Here is a 22,298-nt window from a genome sequence, read left to right as displayed (position 1 = left end):
TTGCAAATCTATCTCTTGTCAGCCTGCTTTGGTGCATTTGCTTTTTTTTTTTTTTTTTTTTTTTTTTTTGCCAGTTCTGACATCTTACTATCTTTTTGGTCCACTTTCATTTCATTCACCTCTAACATTGTTTTTCCACAGAACTCTCCAGACCCTGGAAGTGTTAACTGTTTTTATACAGCACAAAGACTATTTAAAAATCCAGTTTCCTATTTGCAAAATATGATACAGGAAGTCCAATTATAAATGTGTTCCAGAACAAAAAACCACACACACACACCCCCCACACAGGCCAAGCTTCAATGCCAGCTCCTTTTTCTCTCACGGAGTTTGTGTTCATTTGCTGCTAAAATATTACAACAAAGACTCTATACTGGATTTCTAGTCCCTGGAAATAACATGCAAATTTGGAATCAGAAAGGCTTTCTGCTCCTCCTCTCCCCGAAAATATCAGTGAAAAGTTCATAGATTCATCTTGCTTTGAAATACCGAGGAGGAGTCATTCCTTCAGGTCAGATGGGCATGTGACAGACCACCAATTGTTTAGCATAAAGAGGTTGAGTGTTAGGGAATTATCTTTTATATTTCGCTCTAAGTCTCTTCTTGCTATTACAGTAAATAGAGAAAAATGAAAACACAGGTTACACATTTCAGACAACTCCCCCTATTTTAAAACTGCCAACAACCAAAACCCACCAGAAGACAGATTTGCTGACTGAACAAAACCTCCACAGTCTGCCTTAAAGGCTTTGACTTTTGAATCTCGCAATATAAACTACAAAATATTAAAGCTTACTCTAAATCATGACCTTGAACATTTTCATTGTCCTCCAAATGGCAAAAAAATTGACTGTGTGTTTATAAATTCACTGAACTGTTTTATTCACAAGAGATTATTAAGATTAGTATTGCTAGGACGCACGGCATATTATTATAAAGCAGGCTGTTTAGATGTTCTCCAATTTATTCTAAAATATGCCTTTTTGACTATTAATTATAATGCTCCTATTTTTTTTCACCCTTGTACAATGCTAAGATTAGTCATGACAGGTGATGTTTTTTCTCCTCAGAAAGTAAAAGAAATCCATACCTTAATTAATACAATAAAAAGAAAATTACTATGCATAAGTGATAAGGACTCAGGCAGCTCTCTGTTGAGAAGCTGTTTATTTCTCTTTTTATTCAGTTCCCATAGATGAACTGATTTACCAGTGTATAGCTCTTCATGCCAATTAATAAAATAATGCAGCACTGTGGGGAATATGCAACTATGACAACAAACAAGAAAATTTAGGAAATACATCTTCATACTTGCAGAAGGGAGGCCACATATCTATTTCTATCTGTCTTACCTCTTCTTCACCTATCAGTCTGTGAAAGCTTCCAAACCTTCACAGAAGTATTTTCTGTATGTTTTACAAACTTTCTGAGCTAAAACTTTTGTCCTATTAATAGTTAACTTCACTCTCTCTACACAAGTTGCAGAATACATTTGTTGCCAGTCAACAAGCAAAAGATGGATGGCTTTAAGTTTGTAATAGATAAGAAAGACAATAAAGTATCTCAAATATAGCTGGAACTTTATAAAAGTCACAAGATTAACATTACATAAAATCTGTTTGTTCTCAGACACATCCTTTACTCAATTTCTTAAGACTGTGGGTGCTACTACCATAACTACCACAATTCAGATGAATTAGATGTATAAAAATCACCATGTGACCAGTATTATGTGGTCAACTACACATAAATTTCTTGTGCCTGTACCTTTAAAGCTGTACCTTCAGCTTTCATTTGCCTACCTAAGTCAAACAGGGGTCAACCAAGCATAGCACCACACCACAGAAACACCATAAAATCTGAAGTCTGGCTTTGGCTATGTTCCAGTTCTTCTGTCATTATGACAGTAGCACTACCTTTACTTTGCCACTGATAGTGAGCACTTTTTCGTAAATACACAACACTTCCACAGAGAACAGACAGAAAAAAATGCTGATCAAAACAGTCTTGTCAGCAGGAACTTTTTCTTGGCAATTCCCTATCATAGCCTTAATGCTGCTACTGACTAGCTCGAGATTAGCAGCAAAATTTATCAGTATGCACTGTTTCAATTTTCTGTATGTTAGACAGTTAGAAGACTGAGCAAAAACTTTCAACACAACTCTGGTGCTCTGTCACTCTCAAGACTATAATTACTAATCAGGAATAATTCTCAGTTTTCAAATGCACAATTAAGTAATTATTCCAAGTTTCGCTATGAAATAATAACCAAGAAACATGTTTCTTTCCATTTCCATTGATGGATTCACATTTTTATAAAGATAGAATTTAAAGCACCTACAAAGATACATGGTTTTTTTCAAAAATTACCATTAAAAAAAGCAATACAGTATTTCTATCTCCCAATTTATCCATATGATATAGGAATTACAGACATGAAACCCTATGGCATTTACAGTGAGTATTAATTCTTTTTCAACAATATATAAATTGCTAATACTGAGGAAATGATGGGTCAATTTTAGCAGCCCAAGCCATAAGCCCCCCTTTAATATCTTTAGCTAACACAGAACCAAGTTCTTTGCCAGGTAACTCCTGCAGAATTCTTACGGCCTTCTGGGAGTCATTTCCTAATTTGCAAACAACATATACAGGAAAAGCTGTTTTGCCATTAGTTTCCTGCTTTTCTTCACAAATTCTTTTTTCTAAGTATTTCAGACATTCTTCATTTTTTTCTTCCAATTTACTCAAAGGAATATGGACGGCATGTACCAGGTGACAAATATCCACTTCTACCTGTGGACGAACATCTAGCAACACATGAGGAATCTGCTCATCCAACACTTTTTTGTATTCCTCTACAGATATCCTGTCTTTACTGGACAGCAGATGTAAAGTCCTACATTTGTCTGTTGCAGAAGAACCACAAAATGCTTCATAATCCTGAAGGCAAGTGACGGATGGCTCGTCCCCACAAACAGCACAGTCTGGTCTCTTTGGTCTCAACCTGATGTTGCGAAATCTCCCCTCGCGAGCATCGAACATCAGCATGAACTGCCCGAAGGAGGAGCCCATTCCCGAAGCTATCTTCAGCACCTCCAGGGCCTGGATGCAGCCCATGATGCCCGGCACAACGCCCAGCACTCCCCCGTCGGCGCAGTTCGTCACCGTCTCCGGCGGAGGGGGCGTGGGGAAGAGACAGCGGTAGCAGGGCCCCCCCCGGTAGTTGTACACGACCAGCTGCCCCTCCAGCCGCAGGGCGCTGCCGGACACCAGGGGCTTCCCGGCGAGGACGCAGGCGTCGTTCACCAGGTACCGCGTGGGCACGTTGTCGGAGCAGTCGGCCACCACGTCGTACTGCCGCACCAGCTCCAGGGCGCCGCGGGGGCTCAGGGCCCCGCAGTAGGGCACGTACTGCACCGTGGAGTTGAGCCGCCGCAGCGCCGCGGCGGCCGAGACGGCCTTGGGGAGCCCGCGGCCGGCCTCGCCGTGCAGCACCTGCCGGTGCAGGTTGCTCGTCTCCACCACGTCGTGATCCACCAGCCCCAGGCGGCCGACGCCGGCCGCGGCCAGGTACTGCGCCAGGGGGCAGCCCAGGCCGCCGCAGCCCACCACGAGCACGGAGCAGCGCGCCAGGCGCAGCTGCCCCCGCACGCCCAGCTCGGGCAGCACCAGCTGCCGGCTGTAGCGCAGGATGGCGGCGGCGCTCAGCGAGGCCTGCGCCGCCAGAGGCGGCAGCTCGCCGGGGAAGGCGGCGGCGGGCTCCGCGGCGGGCTCCGCGGCGGCGGCGGGCTCGGCCGGCCCCGCCAGCACGGCGGCCAGCCGCTCGCGCAGCCCACGCAGCTCCTGCTCCCGCCGCTCGATCTCGACGCGCAGCCGCGCCGCCTCCGCGCTGCCGGCCATGGCCGCGGGCGACCGGGCGGCTCCGCCACTGCCGCTTCCGCTTCCGCCCGGGGGTGGGAGGAAGGGGCTGGCAGCGGTTCCGGCCGCCCGGCGCAGGCGCGCGCGGGGATTGGCCGCCGCGAGCCCCGCCCCGCCCCCGCCCCTCGCCGCGCCGGTTCCGGGTGTCGCGGGGCGCCGCCATGGCCGCGGGTGCCGCCGACAAGGTGTCGGTGCTGCTGCCCACGTACAACGAGCGCGAGAACCTGCCGCTCGTCGTCTGGCTGCTGGCGCGCAGCTTCGAGACGAGGTACCGGGCCGCCCCGCGCGGAGCTGCCGGGAGGCCGGGCCCGGGCCCGGCCCCGCTGAGGGCAAGGCCGCGGCGGGCGGGCGGGCGGGAGCCCCCGGGCTCCATGGCGGGGCCCTGCCGGGGAGGTAACGCGTGTTTCGGGAGCCGCGCTGCGGTGCGGAGCCGGTGCCGCCGCGGCCGCCGGTGAGAGGCCGGCGCGGGCAGGGCTAAGCGACGGAGAGCCGAGCGCTGGCGGCGCGGCGGGGCGGGGCTGGGCTGGACTGGGCTGGGCTGGGCTGGGCTCGCACGGCAAGCGGCTGCTTTCCCCCCCGCGCTACCGCCCAGCTCGGTGCGTGAGAGCGCAGGAGTCGCAGGGCAGAGCTAGCGCAGGGAATTTGCTATAGGACCACAGAAAAAAATTCCCCCACGAAGAACTTGATGATTATGTTAAGGAATAGGCTTAAAACAATTACAGAAGTCCTTTTCTTTGAAGCATTGAGGGATCTGAAAACTTTACAAAATTATTTACAGAACTGGTCAATACATATCCATGCGGATGTATTTTGTCCTCCTGTTTCATGACTTACAAAATGGCACAGGCAGTGAAATTGTATTTTCCATGTATTCATTTAAAAATAATTCTCATTTCAGTGGATACAACTTTGAAATTATAGTCATAGATGATGGAAGCCCTGATGGGACACAGGAAGTTGCTGAACAATTGGTAAAGATATATGGATCAGATAAAATAGTGAGTTGCACATTTTGTTTGCTTTTTATTTTTATTGTACGAAAAGTACTTTAGAGGACTGGAACCAGAGTCCCTTGTTTTTAGACTGCATTTCTTTACACTCTTAGGCAAGTTATTTAAGGTTTGCATGACACTTTAGCCAAATGTAAAATTATGATAGTCCTGCAGATGCTTAGCAGTATTACAAATAGATAATAAAAAGTCATGAATGAATGTTTTCAAAATGTTTCCAATACTTTGTGCATATGCTGTATTGTATTGAATAATGAATAGTGGTTATTATTGTACTGTGTGCATGCCTGAGGGAAAGACGAAGTTTTGATGAAGTTGAATTTCATTTTCTGTGGCTGTAGGAAAAGGGAAATTAGAAAGATGAAAGCTAGTCTGGTCTTGTGATTTATTTTTAATATGTTTGGTTGGACTTCTCAAGAACAGGATTATTTTCTATTGTGTATGTTAATGTAGATAATATATATAATATATAATATTATATATTATATTACATATATACAATATATAATAATGTATAACAAGATACTGTCATTTACTTATTCTTTATGAGTCTTTAAAGCTATTCTTTTTGGCAATAAAAGTGTTATTACATACAGAACAGTATGAAAACCAAAAGTTCAGTTTGGCAGAGGTTTGTGCCGTAAGCAGTGTCAGACTTTTCTTTCTAATCCATTACTGTGTAATCGTAAGTTTTTAAAATAGTATTTGTGAATTGTGAAGTAGTATTTATAAGGATCACTTTAAGGAACAATGTAGATACAAAGTTTTGGAGTCTTTATCTTTTTAATGGCACTAGTAATAGGGAAGTTTAAGATGGTTAACTAAACTTTCCTTGCTGCTTAAGGGCTTAATTTTGCAATCTAATCTGTGTACCAACCCTGGCAGCGTTGTAGAGTCTAGCACACTTAAGTGCAATTACATGTAGGCACAGGACAACATGTAGCCCACAGCAATATTATTGCAGAAGTCTGAAAAAAATCAGATATGATTTCTCATGAGGTCAATTTTCCTTCTTTCCTGAAATTACCTATAGGTAGTAAGCAAAATCATTGCTCTCATTTGTGCTCAGAGGTCTGCATTTAAATAACTTCATGAGGTTCTTACTAAATTATACTTACTCAACATGGTATGTAGTTAACTTAATAAGAGACCAGCATATTCAAGGAAGTAGAGGAGGAATCAAACCATTTTTTAATAAATATTCAAATATGACTATTAAAGAAAAATCTATGGGGAGAGGGGAACAGAAACCAAAATGACAAATCAGTAGAAGCATTAATGATTACTAACTCTTTCATGTCCTTGTCCTTCCCAGACTTTCATTGCAGTAATTATGATTTGATAATGCATCAAAACTAGCTAATTAAAAGTAAGAAGTCTAAAAATATGCTTCTGAAGAAGAAGCAAAGATTTTTTTTTAATTATTATTTATTTAGATTGAAATATCCACTCTGTCTTTTCCAAATGCTGAATATGCACAGACTTTTATCAAAGACACTTTGGGAAGAATTAAAATTTAAATTACAGTCATAATGATCTAAAGCTAGATTCCTCTTTTGGTGGCAGTGGTCCCCCTCACACACACACACAACTTGGCATAGGAGCATAGTTCTGTTTGATGCTGAGCTGTCCAAGTTCCATCTGGCCTGGTAGGAACTGGGGGTACTTGGCACAGGTTTAAGGCTTGGGTCACTCCTATTCTGAAAGATTAATAATATTTTTATATGGTAGTTATTCAGCTGTGTTACATCTGTATGCACATGAAAATCTTGAAATTTATATACAGTACTAAAAACATGTTAAATCACTTTGGGGAGCTTCATAAAATATTTACCGACAGTGTTTTTCATTCCTTAAAAGTAAGGATGGCAGGGAGACCTTTGCTCAGATTTATAACTGTGTATTTCAGATAGTGGAATATGCGAAATCTTTCAGCTATTGAGATGGTGGTTTTTTTGTTTTTTGGTTTTTTGCAGCACTATTAAGTAAAGCTTAAAAGGAATTTGTTTCTAATATGATTTGATTAAATTCCTATTTAATGTAATGGTTTTACTGCTCCTGTATTTGGCAGATAAACTTGTTTGTATGCATTATCTAGATACTTAAAAATAAAAAGCATCTTTTAAAGTATTTTTATACCTTGACAGTATAGAAAGTCACAAAAAGTAATTAAAAACTGTACTGTAAGTAATATATGTATATTTTACTATATCCTGCAGCTTCTAAGACCTCGAGCAAAAAAGCTGGGCCTGGGTAAGTACTTAGTAACTTCTAGTTTGTAGTTTACAAAAACAATTGTATTCTTTGTTTGATATTAGTGCATAAAGTTCCAGAAGAATCGTAGTAAAGCCCACAATTAGAAATATGTTTTCATCAAATTTTTATAAGCAAACAAACTTAAAAACCACACACACGCAAATCACAGTGAATTTATAACAAGTTTCCCACAACTTCAAATCTGCATATTGCGGTCACTGTGATTCTGTACAACTATGCTTTCCTGTTAACATCATGCCGCCTTTCTTCCCCCTTCCCCCTTCCCCCATACTGATAACAGAATCAGGGGCCTAGATTTAGACAACGTGTAACTTCTGCAATGGTAACTGCTGTTTTTGTGTGGAGAAGGCACTGACACAGAGAAGACAGTGGTGCTTTCTGTGAAATCTACCTATATGCAAAATTAGACCACAAAAAATTAGACCTCTCTTATGATGGAAATGAAGAAAATGATAAACTGCAATATCTTGCTTCATTTATTGGAAATCAGTGTCTGCCTTCCTTACTAAATATCTTGGCCACTCCCACTTCCATGTGCCAGTAAAATATTCAAGGTGTCTTTTACACTGAGTACTGCAGGTAACTACCTTCTCCGCAGGAAATGATTAACTATATTATGTGCCAGTCCACTAAACAGGAATGATATTCTAATATTGATATTTAATTGTCTATTTAAATTCACATTTCTATATTTTTTCTGCATCTGTCATTTGTCTAAGACATTCTAAAAAGCTTACATCTCTCTCTCTGAGTTTTATCATGACCTTACTTTTGATCCTTTGTCCTAATTTAAGACCAGTGTTACTGATTCAGACTGACTAAATCTAATTTTTTTTATGCACCATATCTACTAATCATACACAATGCATGGATTTTTGACACTCATAGTATTTAATTTTGCAAAAAAATGTGGGAGAAAAGGAAAGACAGGTTGTTCGTTAACTAAGAGTTTAATTTTCTGAGTCAATGCCTGCTAACAACATCATTTGCAAGTACTTTGTTTTCAGTGCCATCTATTCCTTATAAAGTTAACAGAAAGACTCTAAAATAATTTGAATTAGGGAGGAGTATATGGCAGTTTTTAATCTCTGTTATGCTGCTGTGGTGTTTCTGGAAGCAGTGTTGTCTTTGAACAGCATGACTTGAAACAGAAATTGGCATTATTGAGGAAAATTGTAATAGCAAAACGCGTTCCAACTCTTTCAAGATAGCTACGCCAGTTCATATGAGAGGAACAGAACAGAACAAAAGCTAAAGTAAGAAAGAAAGACACTTTCCAGATTAGGTGCCACAATGTCATTCATGGTATCAAGGAGAACAAACCAAAATACTTAATGCTACTAATAGTAAATCTTGAGTCTAGAAAGCAATTTTTTCATGATGTCCATTAACATTATGGACATGTTAATTTTGGCCATTATTTATGGACAGTATTTTGTTGCCTATGTCCTATTCCCAGTTTTATTTGGCTCTTAACTGCCTATGGCACTACTGAAAATGTTATTTCAAATAGTGACCCATTTATTAAGTCATGTTTCTCTGGTTATTTCTATTGCAGTAGGGCTTGCCAAGGTTTACATTTATATAATCTAGTGCTGAAATTATAGGGGAAAGGAAAAGTAATTTTATGTTTGACAACTGATATATCATTTTAAAAGTAGACGTATTTAGCTAATCCTGTTCTAGTATAATTTACAGATTTTCAAATATAAGTGAAGACTGGCTAGAAGATTGTATATGTTAAAATAGTGATGGAAATTATTTCTATACTGTTTTCATTAGGCACTGCTTATATTCATGGAATGAAGCACGCCACTGGGAATTTTATTGTTATTATGGATGCTGATCTTTCTCACCATGTACGTCTGTATTTTATGTATTGTATTTTTAAACTGTTATAATTAATCTTTCATTGATTTTTTTCCTCCCACTTCTCTTTTCTCATCTGTTTTCCTTCTATTTCAGCCAAAATTTATTGCGGAGTTTATCAGGTGGGTGCCAATTCCAATCTAAGAATGACTTCTGGGCATTTATCATTTTGTAGTAATATTTGAAAGCTTTATATTATTGTATAGCTATTTAACTGCAGTAAGAAAACTAGCAAGGCAAGAATTCAAATAAAGTTATTGGACCTCGTTAGATTTGTCCCAAAATAATCCAGAACATATTAGTGCCTAATTTGAGCTAAGTTTCCCAAGTTTAAAGAAGCCAACAGTATGTGTGCCAAAGTACTTCTCTTCTTCCTTTAATGGTTGTTCTGCTTTCAAAAGCATATATATAAATGGCATCTTCTAATCCTAATGGCCCCTTCATGCATGCATGTAGGGATATTGAGTGAATAAGTAAAGAAAATATTTTTTCTAAAGTGCTTTTTATTCCTGCTAATTTCTAAGATTGAAAAACGGGTTGGATTTGTCTCTGTAAGCCAATGTGTTTAAAGTATTTTGCAAACTAATTGAAATCAAGGAGATTTCACAGGTATAAGTGAACGTGGAATTTAGTTTGAGGGTTTTTCTAGTGGACAGTGATGCAAAAGAGGGACAGACTTGATTTCTACAGGGCTAGCCGTTGAAAACACAACTACACATTTCTTTATTTTTAAGATGTAAAGATTTTTCTATGGAATAAGTGAAAAATAAGACATGTGAAGCTTCAAATGCAGTTATTTAAAAAGTAAGACAGTACTTTAAGGTTATTTAATTAACATTGAAGAGCACCATATTAGTATCTTAAAGACAGAAGTACGTATGCAGTCATCACTTAAGTTAACAGATTCAAGACTCAAGCCAGATTGTACTCAAATAATTGATTAAAAAATTCTAGTTTAGCATTAAGGTAATTAATGTTAAAGATAATATAAGTATATAACTACAGGATAGTACAAAGTCCTTGCTTAGTGATTAAATATTTCTCTCCTTTCTATCTCTTGCCTTTCTCTCCCTGTAACATTTCAATTTGTGAGAAACAATCAATTTGTTTCAATTACCTTGGAGGCTAAGGATAGCAGTCTGCATAATTTTCAACTTTCTTGCTAAGTAGCACTGGAGATCTAAAATTTTCAGGTAAGGTTCTGCAGCAGTTAGGCATGGTGTAGACTAAGGATAGTTCCAGGCTTATTATTTTTCATTACTATGAGTTTGTGTAAATTAAATATTTAAATCCATATTTAAAGTTATCCTTTCTTTTATACTAGAGAGATTGGTTTTCTGGCTTTAAAAATACATAAGCAGGTCTATATAAATTATTTATGAAGCAGTCTTTGAAATTCTATGACATAGTTGGTAAAAGAAAATCATAAGACACTCTGAAATAGTTCTTTATAAGAAGAGAGGAATGTACAGTTTTTTAAATGCATGATGCTTATAACCATCATAACTATTGCCTTCCTTCCTTCTTCTTTACTTACTTGTTTAAAGGTTTGTACAATACAGATTTTCTACTAATGCAATGATTGTTCTTGTTTTGCAATTTGTACTAACTTTGTACAATTATTCCTTCTGTTTTTTGTTCCAATAAAACCAACTTCTTACAGAAAGCAAAAAGAAGGCAATTTTGATATTGTATCTGGAACAAGATATAAAGGAAATGGAGGAGTATATGGCTGGGATTTGAAAAGAAAATTAATCAGGTTAGTATTTTTCTAGTTGTTTGCACATAAATTTGTTGTTTAGAAATTTTCAAGGCTTTCAAGTGCAGACTCAAACAATAAATCACGATGCCATCAGTCCACCTCCAGGACTGTTACAGGCATCTGAATTGCCATTCTGTGTGAGCTGAAGAAAGTCTTTAGTGAGTAGTATTTGTTACTGCAAAACTATACTAAATAATAGAATTACTGGTTGCAGTGAAAGATTTGCAAATTCTTCAGTTAAAGAAACATCAAGAAATAACTTAACGTTATGACCAGTTTGGTGAAATTGGGTGTAACAGCGGGCAAATCTGCACTGCATCAGTTTGGGACAGGTCTTTGGCTTCATCATAAAAAGAATATGAGCTGAGACTATGACACTTTTCCCAAGTTTAAAGACACATTTTGTTAGATTTAAAAGTTGTAATGGTCTTTTCTCTCAGCAGTAAATCACTTGCAATACCCCTTTGTTGACACTATGATTTGTCACGAATTAAGAATTACCTGGCATCATCAATCTCAATTAATCATTACTTAGACTTTGCTGGAAAACATTTTCAATGAGCAGCAGGGAAAGGTTTCACTCAAAAGCAGAGAGACAAAACGTTATGTCAAGTTTATATAAGCATATGAGTCTGGCATCTCAGGTTTACAGGCACTTACAGCTGTGAGGAGGTAATCAGCAAGTTTCTTCTGCATAAAATCTTTCTCTCTTACACCTGATTTAAGAGAATAGGCATAAAATAATGCTGATATTTTTGTTACTGAAAAGAATTAGAAGCATATGCTGTTTTATCAGTTTGATGTGGAGATGGTATCACAGAGATTGTATTTAGATTTCTCCCTTTTTTAATGGCTAGAGTAAGTGCTTTTCTTTTTGTGAATCTAAATAGAATATACGCCCCCTCAAAAAACTAAAAGGGGGAAGAGGAGATCTAAATGGACATTACAGAGAAATCCTTTTATATCACACCCTACCATGTGAAACACTTGCACATCGTATCAGTATATTACATAGTCCTCCGCAAGATTCATGCCTGGCTTTTCAGTCTCACAAAAATATCAGTAAAGCTTATCCTCACCATTCTGTAGAAGCACCCTAAACCAAAATGGGACCTAGATCTTCTAAATCCAAGTCTAATGTTTGTCCAAGATGCATTTTTTTTTCTCCCCTTACAGTGAATGTTGGTCAGAAGGAAAATGTTTGACTTTTGCCAAATGTATTTCATTTGTATTGTAATACAATGTGTAGTTGTACTGAGTATTCTGCCATAAGGAACCAAATTGTAAATTTGTTTTCTAAGAATCACTTTTCTTTTTCTTCACAGAGAAGTTCAGTAATTATGTAATTATCTACTTTTGCAAAACAAAATGTTGGGGTTTGCCTTTAAGATGAATATTCATGAATCGAATCTAGTAGTGGGAACATATTAGGGATATAATCATTTCATAATAAACCATAAAAGATTTCTTTTTTGGGTAGTATGATGATAATTACTTATTTTCCAGAAACTGCTTGATCCTTCGAATTGTGTACTGAGTAATTCTGATGTTCGTGTTTCCTTTCACAGTCGTGGTGCCAATTTTCTAACTCAGGTTTTGCTGAGACCAGGTGCATCTGACTTAACTGGGAGTTTCAGGTATGGATCTGGTTTGCAAGGCATAAAGCTTATCAGAGATCAAGAAACTGTTAAACAAAAAAACAGAATAAGAGCAGACCTTCTTTACTGTGGACTACAAAATTTGTTTTAGGTGGGGGTAAGAAATCGTAGATTAAATTGCAAGAACTGTTGTTTAAAGTAATGATATGAGTAAGTGATTACAGTAAGATTCCTACACATACTATCTTGATCTCTGAAGTTCAAAAATTATGCCACAGGTTTCAATTTCTTTGTAATCATTTACAGGTTATACAAAAAAGAAGTCTTACAGAAACTAATGGAAAAATGTGTTTCTAAAGGATACGTCTTCCAGATGGAGATGATTGTTCGGGCTAGACAGTTAGGATATACTATTGGAGAGGTACAGTAAAAGTATTGATAAGTGTATTGTGTTTTCATTTAAATGTACATGCAGATTACTGGAAGCCTAGAAAATTCTGACCACTTCCAAGGGGAAGCAGGATTTTCAAAGCAATTTCAAGAAATTACACATGTTGAACTCCACTTCTTCCAACTTAGCTGAATGACAAATCTACAATTCCAGTTACTTATTCCCCATGTCTAATATGCTTCTCGGATCCTTCCCTCTTCCTGTTGTTACATCTTTAGCTGCATAAGATTCTACCAGGCTTTTCAAAGGAAGAAGAAAAAGTCAAAATATACCATGAACCTGCTGTGAGCCTTTTTTTTACCCCTTACTGTACAGACATCTCTAGTTAGTTCTTTTCAAATCATTCCACTGTCTCCAGCAACCTGACTCTATTTCTGATTTATTCTGTCCTCTCTCATTCATTTCCTTGTTCTTCCCCAACTTGCCAGCTAACACACCTTTCCACTTCTAAGCTCTTTGAATATGAATATAGTCATTAAAGAACTCCAAACAGTAGTTCTATCCTATACTCCCTGCAGTCTGATTGCTGCCCTTCAGATTTCATTGAATTGTTCTTGCTGGTGTCTTTAAAGATGATTCACTGGAATTAGATTTCAATGAATTGTTCTTGCTGTTGTCTTTAAAGATGATTCACTGGAATTCTCTTTACAGACAAATCTCAGAAACAGTTCTTCATTATCATTTTCATGACTGAATTGCCAGAGAACTCTGTTGCTAGTATTTCTTTCTGTAAACCTTATTATAACATTTCTATATCAACACTGGGTAGAATATCTCTACACAATAAAGCAAGCTCTTCTATCCTTTTTGCTCCTGGGGCAACATCACTATCCTGCCTGTAGCTTGGGTTTAACCTTAAATTTTTCTGCCCTTCACATCCAACTGCATCCATGTTTTGCTTTTTTAACACTGCTGAATTAAATCCTCACCTGTCTATTTATCCAGATACTGAAACCTGGGAAGAAAGAGTTTTTATTTATCATACATTCTGAAAACAGTAAATCCACTTCTCCGGCTTTAAAATGAAAAATGCAATCTTGTCTTGCTCACATCTCTTCAGGGTGCTGCCGTGAATAATTTTTTTCTGCCTGTTATTTGATCCCACCACTCCTTTCTTTGCATGCCTTATCTGGCTGTATAGCATCAAATACAAGATACTTGTCTTCAGGTTCAAAACCTGACAGGCTTGATCTTCACTAAGCTGATTGTCTCCCACTCACTGCTGAGACATCACCTCTGTTCTGTAATGGGTCAGTTATGCTGTCTTCCACAACTCATCTGTAACATTCCCAAGTAAGCACCTTATTGCTTTCTCTCTTGGTTTCTCATATGTGGCAAGAGTTATCTCCAAAATCTGAAAAGGTGCTTCATTATTTTGGTTCACTCTTGCCTTTAAGATTTCCTCTGCAATATCTGTAACAAACTTGACAGTGCTCAGACTGCTGACATGTACCTATATATGAGACTGCTGTATTCTTTCTTTTTACTTTTCCACTTACTGTCTCTATATTGTAACTTCCTGGGGCAGGACAGTTTTCCATTATGTTTAAGTCCATTGGTATTGTGGGTCCTGATCAATAGTTTTGATTCTTAGCTATTTTATAATTACCAAAATGATAATACTGAAGTTCCAGAAACATTCATGCATACAAATCTAATTCACGATGTGCCAGTGCTGCTTTTGTAACTCTACTCGCAGAAGAGGAGTTTTTATGCAGATTTAAAGTGTAAATACAGTCTAACTATAAAGTATTTCTTAAGAAATGCTGAAAATGAAGGTTGTTGAGACCTGCCAATCTAAAAGAAACAACTGGGTGATGAGATGAACTGAAACAAGCTATATCTGAACAGTATTGTATGCTGTACTTATGTACCATATGTGAAATGTAACAGTGCATGGAATACACTTCTTCTGACATAAGGCTGAAAATGCCTCTTTTAAGACTAATGATACAATCTCTTATGCAAGAAGGGCAAAGTGCAGCAGCTACACAAGGGGTTAATTCCAGTACTGGGGAAGACTGGATACCTTTTACCAGATTAGATATAAACCATTCATTTATCACTAGTCAGAAAATGTCACCTCTGGCCTCCTGCACTGTCTGTGTCTTCAGTGATTTCTGTCCATGCCCCTTAGATCAGCTCTCCGTAGCTGTTAGGGTGCTTTTGGGGATCCTCCTAAGAAAGCCAGAGGCATTGTTAAGTCTATCTGCATGCCTTTCTAGGTATTTTCTTGTTGCCAAATGCCCTGGCTTCTCTTCTACCATAGACCGATCTGCTTAGAGTTGTGAGAAATCCTCAGTCCTGGCACAGTTGCAAGGGTGTGGTGTTCTTATGTGTTCCACTTGCCAGCTGATTTCTGATTGAAACTTCCAGCAAAATGCTCAGCCAATTTTTAATGACTTTTGCAAATGTGGGTTTTTTTAAAATTCTAGTCCCTGAAGTGCCTTAATTTCACACACAAACATACACTGAAATTCTTGAATATTCTAATATAGTATAGGCAGAGTGAGCTGCTAAAGTATTTGTTCAAGTTACTGAAAAGCAGTATGTTTCAAACATTTTATGAGCAGTGAGTGAATCTGGACAGTATGAGTACATAAGGAAATCAAAATTAATGTTTTAGATTATCTTTTATCCTATAAATAATCTATAAAAAGGTTGAAGACCAACAAAAGTAGGTATAACTTGTAAAACATGCACATGCATTAACTGCCATATTCAGATGTGTTTTCTAGCCAGTGGTGAGGTTGAGCAAAATGCTTTTTCGTGGTGACCAAGGACATTTTGCCTTCTTGAGGCATTGACTCAAAAGTATTGAATTTAGCTAAAGAAGAAATAGATGAAGGTTAATTTTGAGCCCCCGGGCTTTTAGTGCACTTATGCTACTATTGAGAATACTTTATTCAGATTGGTGTATTATCCGGCCACTCAGTAATGCCTTTAGGTCATCTTTAGAGGTGATAAAGCAAATACTCTCAATGATTTCTAGCTATGGGGCATCGTTAAAGCAAGTGGTCAGGAGAATAGAGACAAAGGAAGCAAATCTGGTGCTTGCCCTCTTCCCCTTCTAAATATGCCAAGTTCAAAGACTGCTTCTGTTTACAGAATTTCTGATTATTTAGGTCTTGAATCTTAAAATAGTTTTGCTTGTTTCAACAGGTTCCTATTTCATTTGTGGACCGTGTCTATGGAGAATCTAAACTGGGAGGCAATGAAATAGTCTCCTTCTTAAAGGGACTCTTGACCTTGTTTGCTACAACATGATAGTTTATCCTAAACTGACTTTTTTAGAAAAACATTTTCTAAGATCTGTGTAGTTTTTAATATATTGTAGCAGAAGCTTGATAATTTGCCTGGTTACCAGAAGACTCACTGCAAACTAACAATTAAATGGATCAACAATAATAGAGCAAAGACATTGTATCACAGAATACTCCTTTCAAAATAAATGAACTGTATGTTAAACTAGTCAAAATAAAGAATAATGCTTTATGCTATTTTTGTTTAAAAAAACTTAATAAAGAACACAAATAGACCTAAATGATCTTTTGCATTTAGAAATGAATCACTATTCAGCAGGAGTTAAAGATCATTTTGAAGTAAGGAAAAGCAAGGACAAAAAAATACAGAATTAGTTTTATCTTTGTACTGTGGTTTGCAGATAGTATTTTCAATATGTATATACCAGTTAGTTCCCTTTCTTTCCTGAACAAATATATACATGTATCTTAAAGCATATATAAAACACAGACGTATTTCTGCAAAAATGATAAAAGCTTGTGCAGTTTAAGAGGCAGTACAGATGAGTACAGTGATTTATGCTTTGATCCTAGACTGCAATGATGTAATAATCTTTTTTAAAGAAACAGATACATGTGTGGAATAATTCTATGGGATTTTTTTGTGACTACATACAGATGATCTTCTTTTCCTATTTTCTTTAGAATCTAAAAATATTTAGAATATACAAAACAGGAGGAGAACTTCCCACCCAACTTTAGTGTGATAAAAGGCCCAATTCACCTCTCTCCAAAAACATCTAAGAACTTTGTCAAACATACAGTTTGCAATGTAAAATCTATACCTGATCCTGATGAAAGACATATGAACAATATAATGCTATTTTTTGTCTCCCTGTTTGATATTATCAGTCAGAACTTGGAAATTATGAAAACCTTGCAATCAAATAAGCATTTGGGGAAAGGGGAAGGAAGCAGAAGGATGTAATTATCCTGATAGTGGCTTCATCCTCATCTTGGGGGAGAGAGGGAGGGTAGTTCTGTGAATATCTGTATCTCAGAAAACTAATGTTGGGAGAGAAGAAACAACAAATGTATTAAACAACAATTAACTCTACTCGGCTTTTATTTGTTTGCATTCCTTTTAGTACACTAGAGACACTTAATATTAAAAAAAAAATTCTAGAAAAGCTGTTGATAAAATATAAATTAATATTTCAGGTAGTTATTTACAAAAATTTATCCCTGTCAGTGACAAAAAAACCCCAGAGCTTTAAAACAAAATCCTACTGTCTAGTGGGCTATTTTAATTAGGGATATTTCCATTGTTTTTTAGTGAAGTTGTACAGAATCTGATATAGTTTTCTCCCTTTTTTAGTACTCAGAGTATTTAATTTGCTTTAAAATAATACCAAGTGCAGCTTTAGGTTTTGAATCTACCTGTAACTGGATTACAGAGACTTAACCATACATTTTGTGACATTTGCGTGTACTTTTCCAGCAAATTATTTTCATCTCTTTAGCCTGCACCAAATTAAATTATAATCTGATCTAATAATATATGCAGAAATAAATCTCCAGGTCTAAATGCCCACTGAAATCTCCAGTGAATAGGTTTCATCTATTTATGATTCATTGGGAGGATTCATGGCTAAAATTGACATTTTAAGTTGAAAATAGGTATACAGCTTTTAATTACCAAGTACTGAGGTTTTTAAAAGTTTATTCAAATTTTCAAACTGCTGAAAAACATTTGCTAGAATACATAATTGGCCTCAACAGGAGCACGTTTTTCTCAAACTTTTATTTAACACCATATAAAATTAAAGTCTGTTATTATTTGTGCTCTAATTGCTGCATGTTAGAGTTTACCTTTTAGAAGTTGTAGATGTCTAGGTTGAGGGTTCGGGGTTTTTTTTTCAGTTTTCCTGTGGAAATTATCTAGGAAATTATCTAGGAAATCATCTTCACTTATGAGATTGTCTGTGGAAGTAAGATGCTTTTACGTGTAAATGTATCACAATACTTGGCCTATTTTGCATGCTCCAGTATGAGCATGTTTGAAGCATGACAGGGCTATATTCAGTTTTTAGATAGATAATGTTTCTTACTATGCTTAAATGTAATGGTATTTAAGCTATCAGTAAGAAAAATATAAAAGAAACTATAGCTATAAAGAAACTAAAATAAATGCTTCATGGCATCAGGATGTATGTAGGAAGAGGCATTCTACAGTACTTCTTGAAATAAGACAAAAATCACAAGAGGGAAACTGATTTCAATAGCCTACACCAAGCTACTTGTAGAAAGCGCTGCTGAAAAGAACTAGTAATATATGGATCAAGTGAAAAGAAGCGGAGTTAAAAGGGTCATTGCTGACCTGCTGGTTGCAGAGTAGCTGTACAGGCGTTCCCTGACTTAGTGGGCAAATTCCATCCCTACTTCTAACAACGGAGACCTACACAAAATGTGTTTCCTCGGACTCGGGGAACCAAGTGAATCTCACTACTGTTCACCAAGATACTAGTTTTAGTTTTACTGAGATAGTTAAGCTATGAAGTTCATGAACAAACAGCTTTTTTGAAGCCATCAGATTACATCATCAACAACTTTATAATGAAGAGATGCTTAGCTCTTTTGAAGAATTATCACAATTAAATCTTAGTAATGAAAGATTTATTTTTGAGGCCCTGCTGCTAAATCTTGGAAAGTAAGAAGGGCCGACCAGATTGCATGACACAAACAAACCCAGCTGCTTTTACTTAAATAGTAATTGTTTGTACCCTTTATTGTTTCTTCATGACGTATGAAAAATGTCTTTAATGGTGAAGAACATCATTAAAAATACTTTTCAAATTTTTTACATTAACTGAATGTCCTGTTTAGCCCAAACAAGAGTCTGAAAAAAAATAAACAACAAGAAAATTCAAGGAATAAAGATTGAGCAAGTGAGGTAAAATCATTTTTGTTTGGGGTTTTGCGTATGCTAAGATATTTCTAGGTAATTTCCATTTATTTAAAAATTTCTTTCACAGATATTACATTGCTGCATTAGAAATGTGGTAGGTCACAATATATATCTTTGAAACCATCTGTTTTTTTCTTCCAAAAGAGTGTTTATATTCTTCAAAAAAAGAGGATTGGGCTGCAGACAACAAAGTGGATGTTAAACACAATTTCAAAAGTTCCTTTTCAGCAAGTTTTAAAAGCTTGAACTTCAGAAGTAGTTCCTATTTGTATATTGAACCCCTGCAATGCATATGTAGGATGGAGACTCATAAAATAGCCTGCTGTTAATGTTCATTAAAAACTCAGAATCTTGCCCCAAAAGTGGTCTAAATAACCTCTCCCTTCATCCTTCCCCATGTCTCAGACTGCAGTACTTTCTTTCCAATCAGTTTCTCCATTAAAGTGACCAAAAATATAGGTGATTCTAATGTATTCTCTGTATTTGAGAACTTAGATCCTGCATCACAGAGCCTTACCAGCACTCAGTGTGTTCTCTATGTAAGAAATCCTGCAAAAACAAGCTCAAAATTGAATTTTCTCTCTGACCCTTTCTCTTGCATGCATGGCTGTGACAGTTCATTAAAAAAAATACAGTAATATTGTAACCAGTGCTCAGAGCTCTAATAGATGTACTTCTTTTGATAAAGCTAGTATCCTTTACCAAATGGGATGAAATAGCCTTCATTAAGTGCTATTTAAACTATTTTTGAGTTTTTATTTATTAATATAAACTCTCTGAGTTACTTGAATTTATTGTCAACTTCTTTTAAACAAGCCTCTTTGTATTTGAAGACCAACTATATAAACTCTTTGCATACAACTAGAATTTTAAATGAATATGTATTGTAAGGAAAGAACAGCTTATAATGAAAGAAGGAAGTTATGTAAGAATGGCCATACTGTCTCTTACAGTGCTCAACGATGGATGCAGAAGGAAAGCAAGTAAGAAACAGGGCTAGTATGATCTTTCCTCAAATACACCAACAGTCAGCAAGAGCCAGACATCAAGAAGGTCTGGACCTTTTAATGGTGTCCCTCCTTTCTATGGATTTATCTGATTGCTTTTTGAACCCATTTATAGCTTTGGCCTCTACAATATCTTGTAGAAATGAGTTCAACAATTTAATATATGTATTATGTGAAGTATTTTTCTTTTATTTATTTTAAATCAATTGTCTAAAAATTTCCCTACTTGTTTGCTATTTCCCTTTTCCTATATATTATTTTTTATCCCCTCATCATACTCTGTCCCGTTTTTCTTATTTCCTCAGACAGAAGCCACTCCATACCTTGCTATTCTCAAAATGTCAGTAGCAGAATACAGTTCTGCTATATTCTTTAGAGATCAGGTGCCTAGAACTCCATACAGTGTCTTAAATATTGGTATATTAGAGATTTATACAGTGGCAGTTTAGTTTTCAGTTTCCTTCTTAATACCATTGCAATATTCCATTTGCCTTTTTTTGGCCACCACAAAACACTGAATTGAAATTTACAGGGAAGTTTTCATTTTATGTCCTTGATTTTACAGTTACACATACATCAGCTTTACTAAATTACATCCATATTCATTTCCAATGAATGCAGAAATACTCTGCTAATGTATTATACTTTCTTTATTATAATTTCTTAGGAATCTGTGCCTGCAAGCACTCAGTCATTTGGCAAGAACAGGAGCTTTAATTCCTTCCTGGCTTAAATCAGAATATATCATAGATACACTTGGTTGGGCATGCTTAATGAAGAAAGGGAAAAAGATAACTCGCATTTTGCACCAGTAACATTCAGTTTCCCCTGAAAAGCAAACTGATTACTTCCACTGGCAGACAGACAAGACTCTGGGAAAGAGAGCTCCTGTTCTTTAACTGTGGACGAGGGATTCAGTGTGATGGGTGAAAAGACTTACGCAGCAGGCTTAGTTGTGGACTTGAATCCAGTGGAACAGTCAAAGCGTGAGCTAAACTTCAGGCACATAGTCCCAGCAAACTTGAAGTTACAGAAGTATGTGTTTGTGGAGTTAAGCCTGGGGTTTTGCATAACATGCCGTAAGACTATCCTTGACCTAAGTGAGGTACTTGCGCTCTATGTAGTTTTTGAGTAATTCTGAACACGCATCCCTAGTCGGAGCTGTGCTGAATGACTCAACGCTGGCCATGCAGCATGAAGCTTTTTACCAGGCGGCCTGAAGCCCCAGCTGTGAGATGAAAGATGTTACTGGGGGCTGCTGAAGTCGATACTGCCTGTCGTCCCAAGATTTACCACCTGACCAACCATACCGCATGGCAGCTGGACTGTGAGCAGCTGTGGGTCACCTTGCACCCCGACACCTTCCAAAGCCCTGCATTTCTGCAAAATGGATCCATATCCTGAGATATGGATTTTGCTACTCCCAGTCATACAAAGCTTTTGGTATATAACTCACAAGGTCAAGCAGTTTAACCCCTCTGACCTAGATCATTATGATACTGAAGCTAGAATACCCATTTCCGACAACCAAGGCCATTTTATGCAGTTTCCCCGTTAACATATCCAACTGAAGTGACTGAATGTGAAATCAGTATCAAAATGAGATTCGAAGATCTCTGTTTTGGGTCTCAGGGGTAGAGAGTTATCTTATCTGAGGGTGGAGGGAGTTGGCTTCAGTTTTGTTTTGTTTTTTAAATAAAGACCTACAAACATCCAACTACTTTTAGATGCTGCAAAAATGAAATGTTCTTTTACTCCATCTGCTGGCTTTGCAAATCTTTTTTTGCTGACAACTGACGTTGACATTTTAAGTTGTTTAGAAAATAAATTCTTAACATCTATTCAAAACATAGGGTAACAAACCCTATTAGATAAAGGTTTTTGTTGTAAGGCTTCAAAATCCTACTGTAATAATAATTCTTAGCATTATTTAATGTCTTGAGTCTTCTTTGCAATAGAATGCTTCTACAGGAGATATCCTTATAAGTGTATGGTTAAAAAAAAAAGTTATTTCACCTCTTTCTTGACTTTCTCTTCATAAGTCTGTGTCAAATGCTGACCTTGTGATTTATATCATTAAGCTAGAAATATAACACGTGGGAGTAAATACAGATGTACTACCATAATTCTAATCTGAGCCTGCAATAAAGATATGCCTAGTTGCCAATATAAGCAATATAATAATAATATAAT

The 22,298-nt window shown here is 37.4% G+C and overlaps 2 protein-coding genes and 1 long non-coding RNA gene across 4 annotated transcripts in view; 1 reads left to right on the top strand and 2 right to left on the bottom strand.

Moving 5' to 3' along the window:
- Window positions 1-22,298, bottom strand: part of LOC112982877 (uncharacterized) — a 33,312-nt gene that overhangs the window by 6,000 nt on the left and 5,014 nt on the right. The window lies entirely within an intron of this gene.
- MOCS3 (molybdenum cofactor synthesis 3) lies at window positions 1,149-3,969 on the bottom strand. The gene has a single exon (XM_026099623.2). It carries the CDS (start codon window positions 3,901-3,903, stop codon window positions 2,494-2,496), a length of 1,410 nt encoding a protein of 469 aa, XP_025955408.2. The 5' UTR covers window positions 3,904-3,969; the 3' UTR covers window positions 1,149-2,493.
- On the top strand, window positions 4,010-16,435 carry DPM1 (dolichyl-phosphate mannosyltransferase subunit 1, catalytic). Its single transcript, XM_026099576.2, has 9 exons — window positions 4,010-4,189; window positions 4,820-4,919; window positions 7,151-7,184; window positions 8,991-9,067; window positions 9,174-9,199; window positions 10,741-10,836; window positions 12,408-12,476; window positions 12,744-12,858; window positions 16,051-16,435. The coding sequence occupies exons 1-9, from the start codon at window positions 4,083-4,085 to the stop codon at window positions 16,153-16,155; spliced, it is 729 nt and encodes a 242-aa protein (XP_025955361.1). The 5' UTR covers window positions 4,010-4,082; the 3' UTR covers window positions 16,156-16,435.

Source organism: Dromaius novaehollandiae, chromosome 16, assembly GCF_036370855.1.
Source record: "Dromaius novaehollandiae isolate bDroNov1 chromosome 16, bDroNov1.hap1, whole genome shotgun sequence".
NCBI classification, from domain to species: Eukaryota; Metazoa; Chordata; class Aves; order Casuariiformes; family Dromaiidae; genus Dromaius; species Dromaius novaehollandiae.
This window is presented reverse-complemented; position numbering and strand designations above follow the sequence as displayed.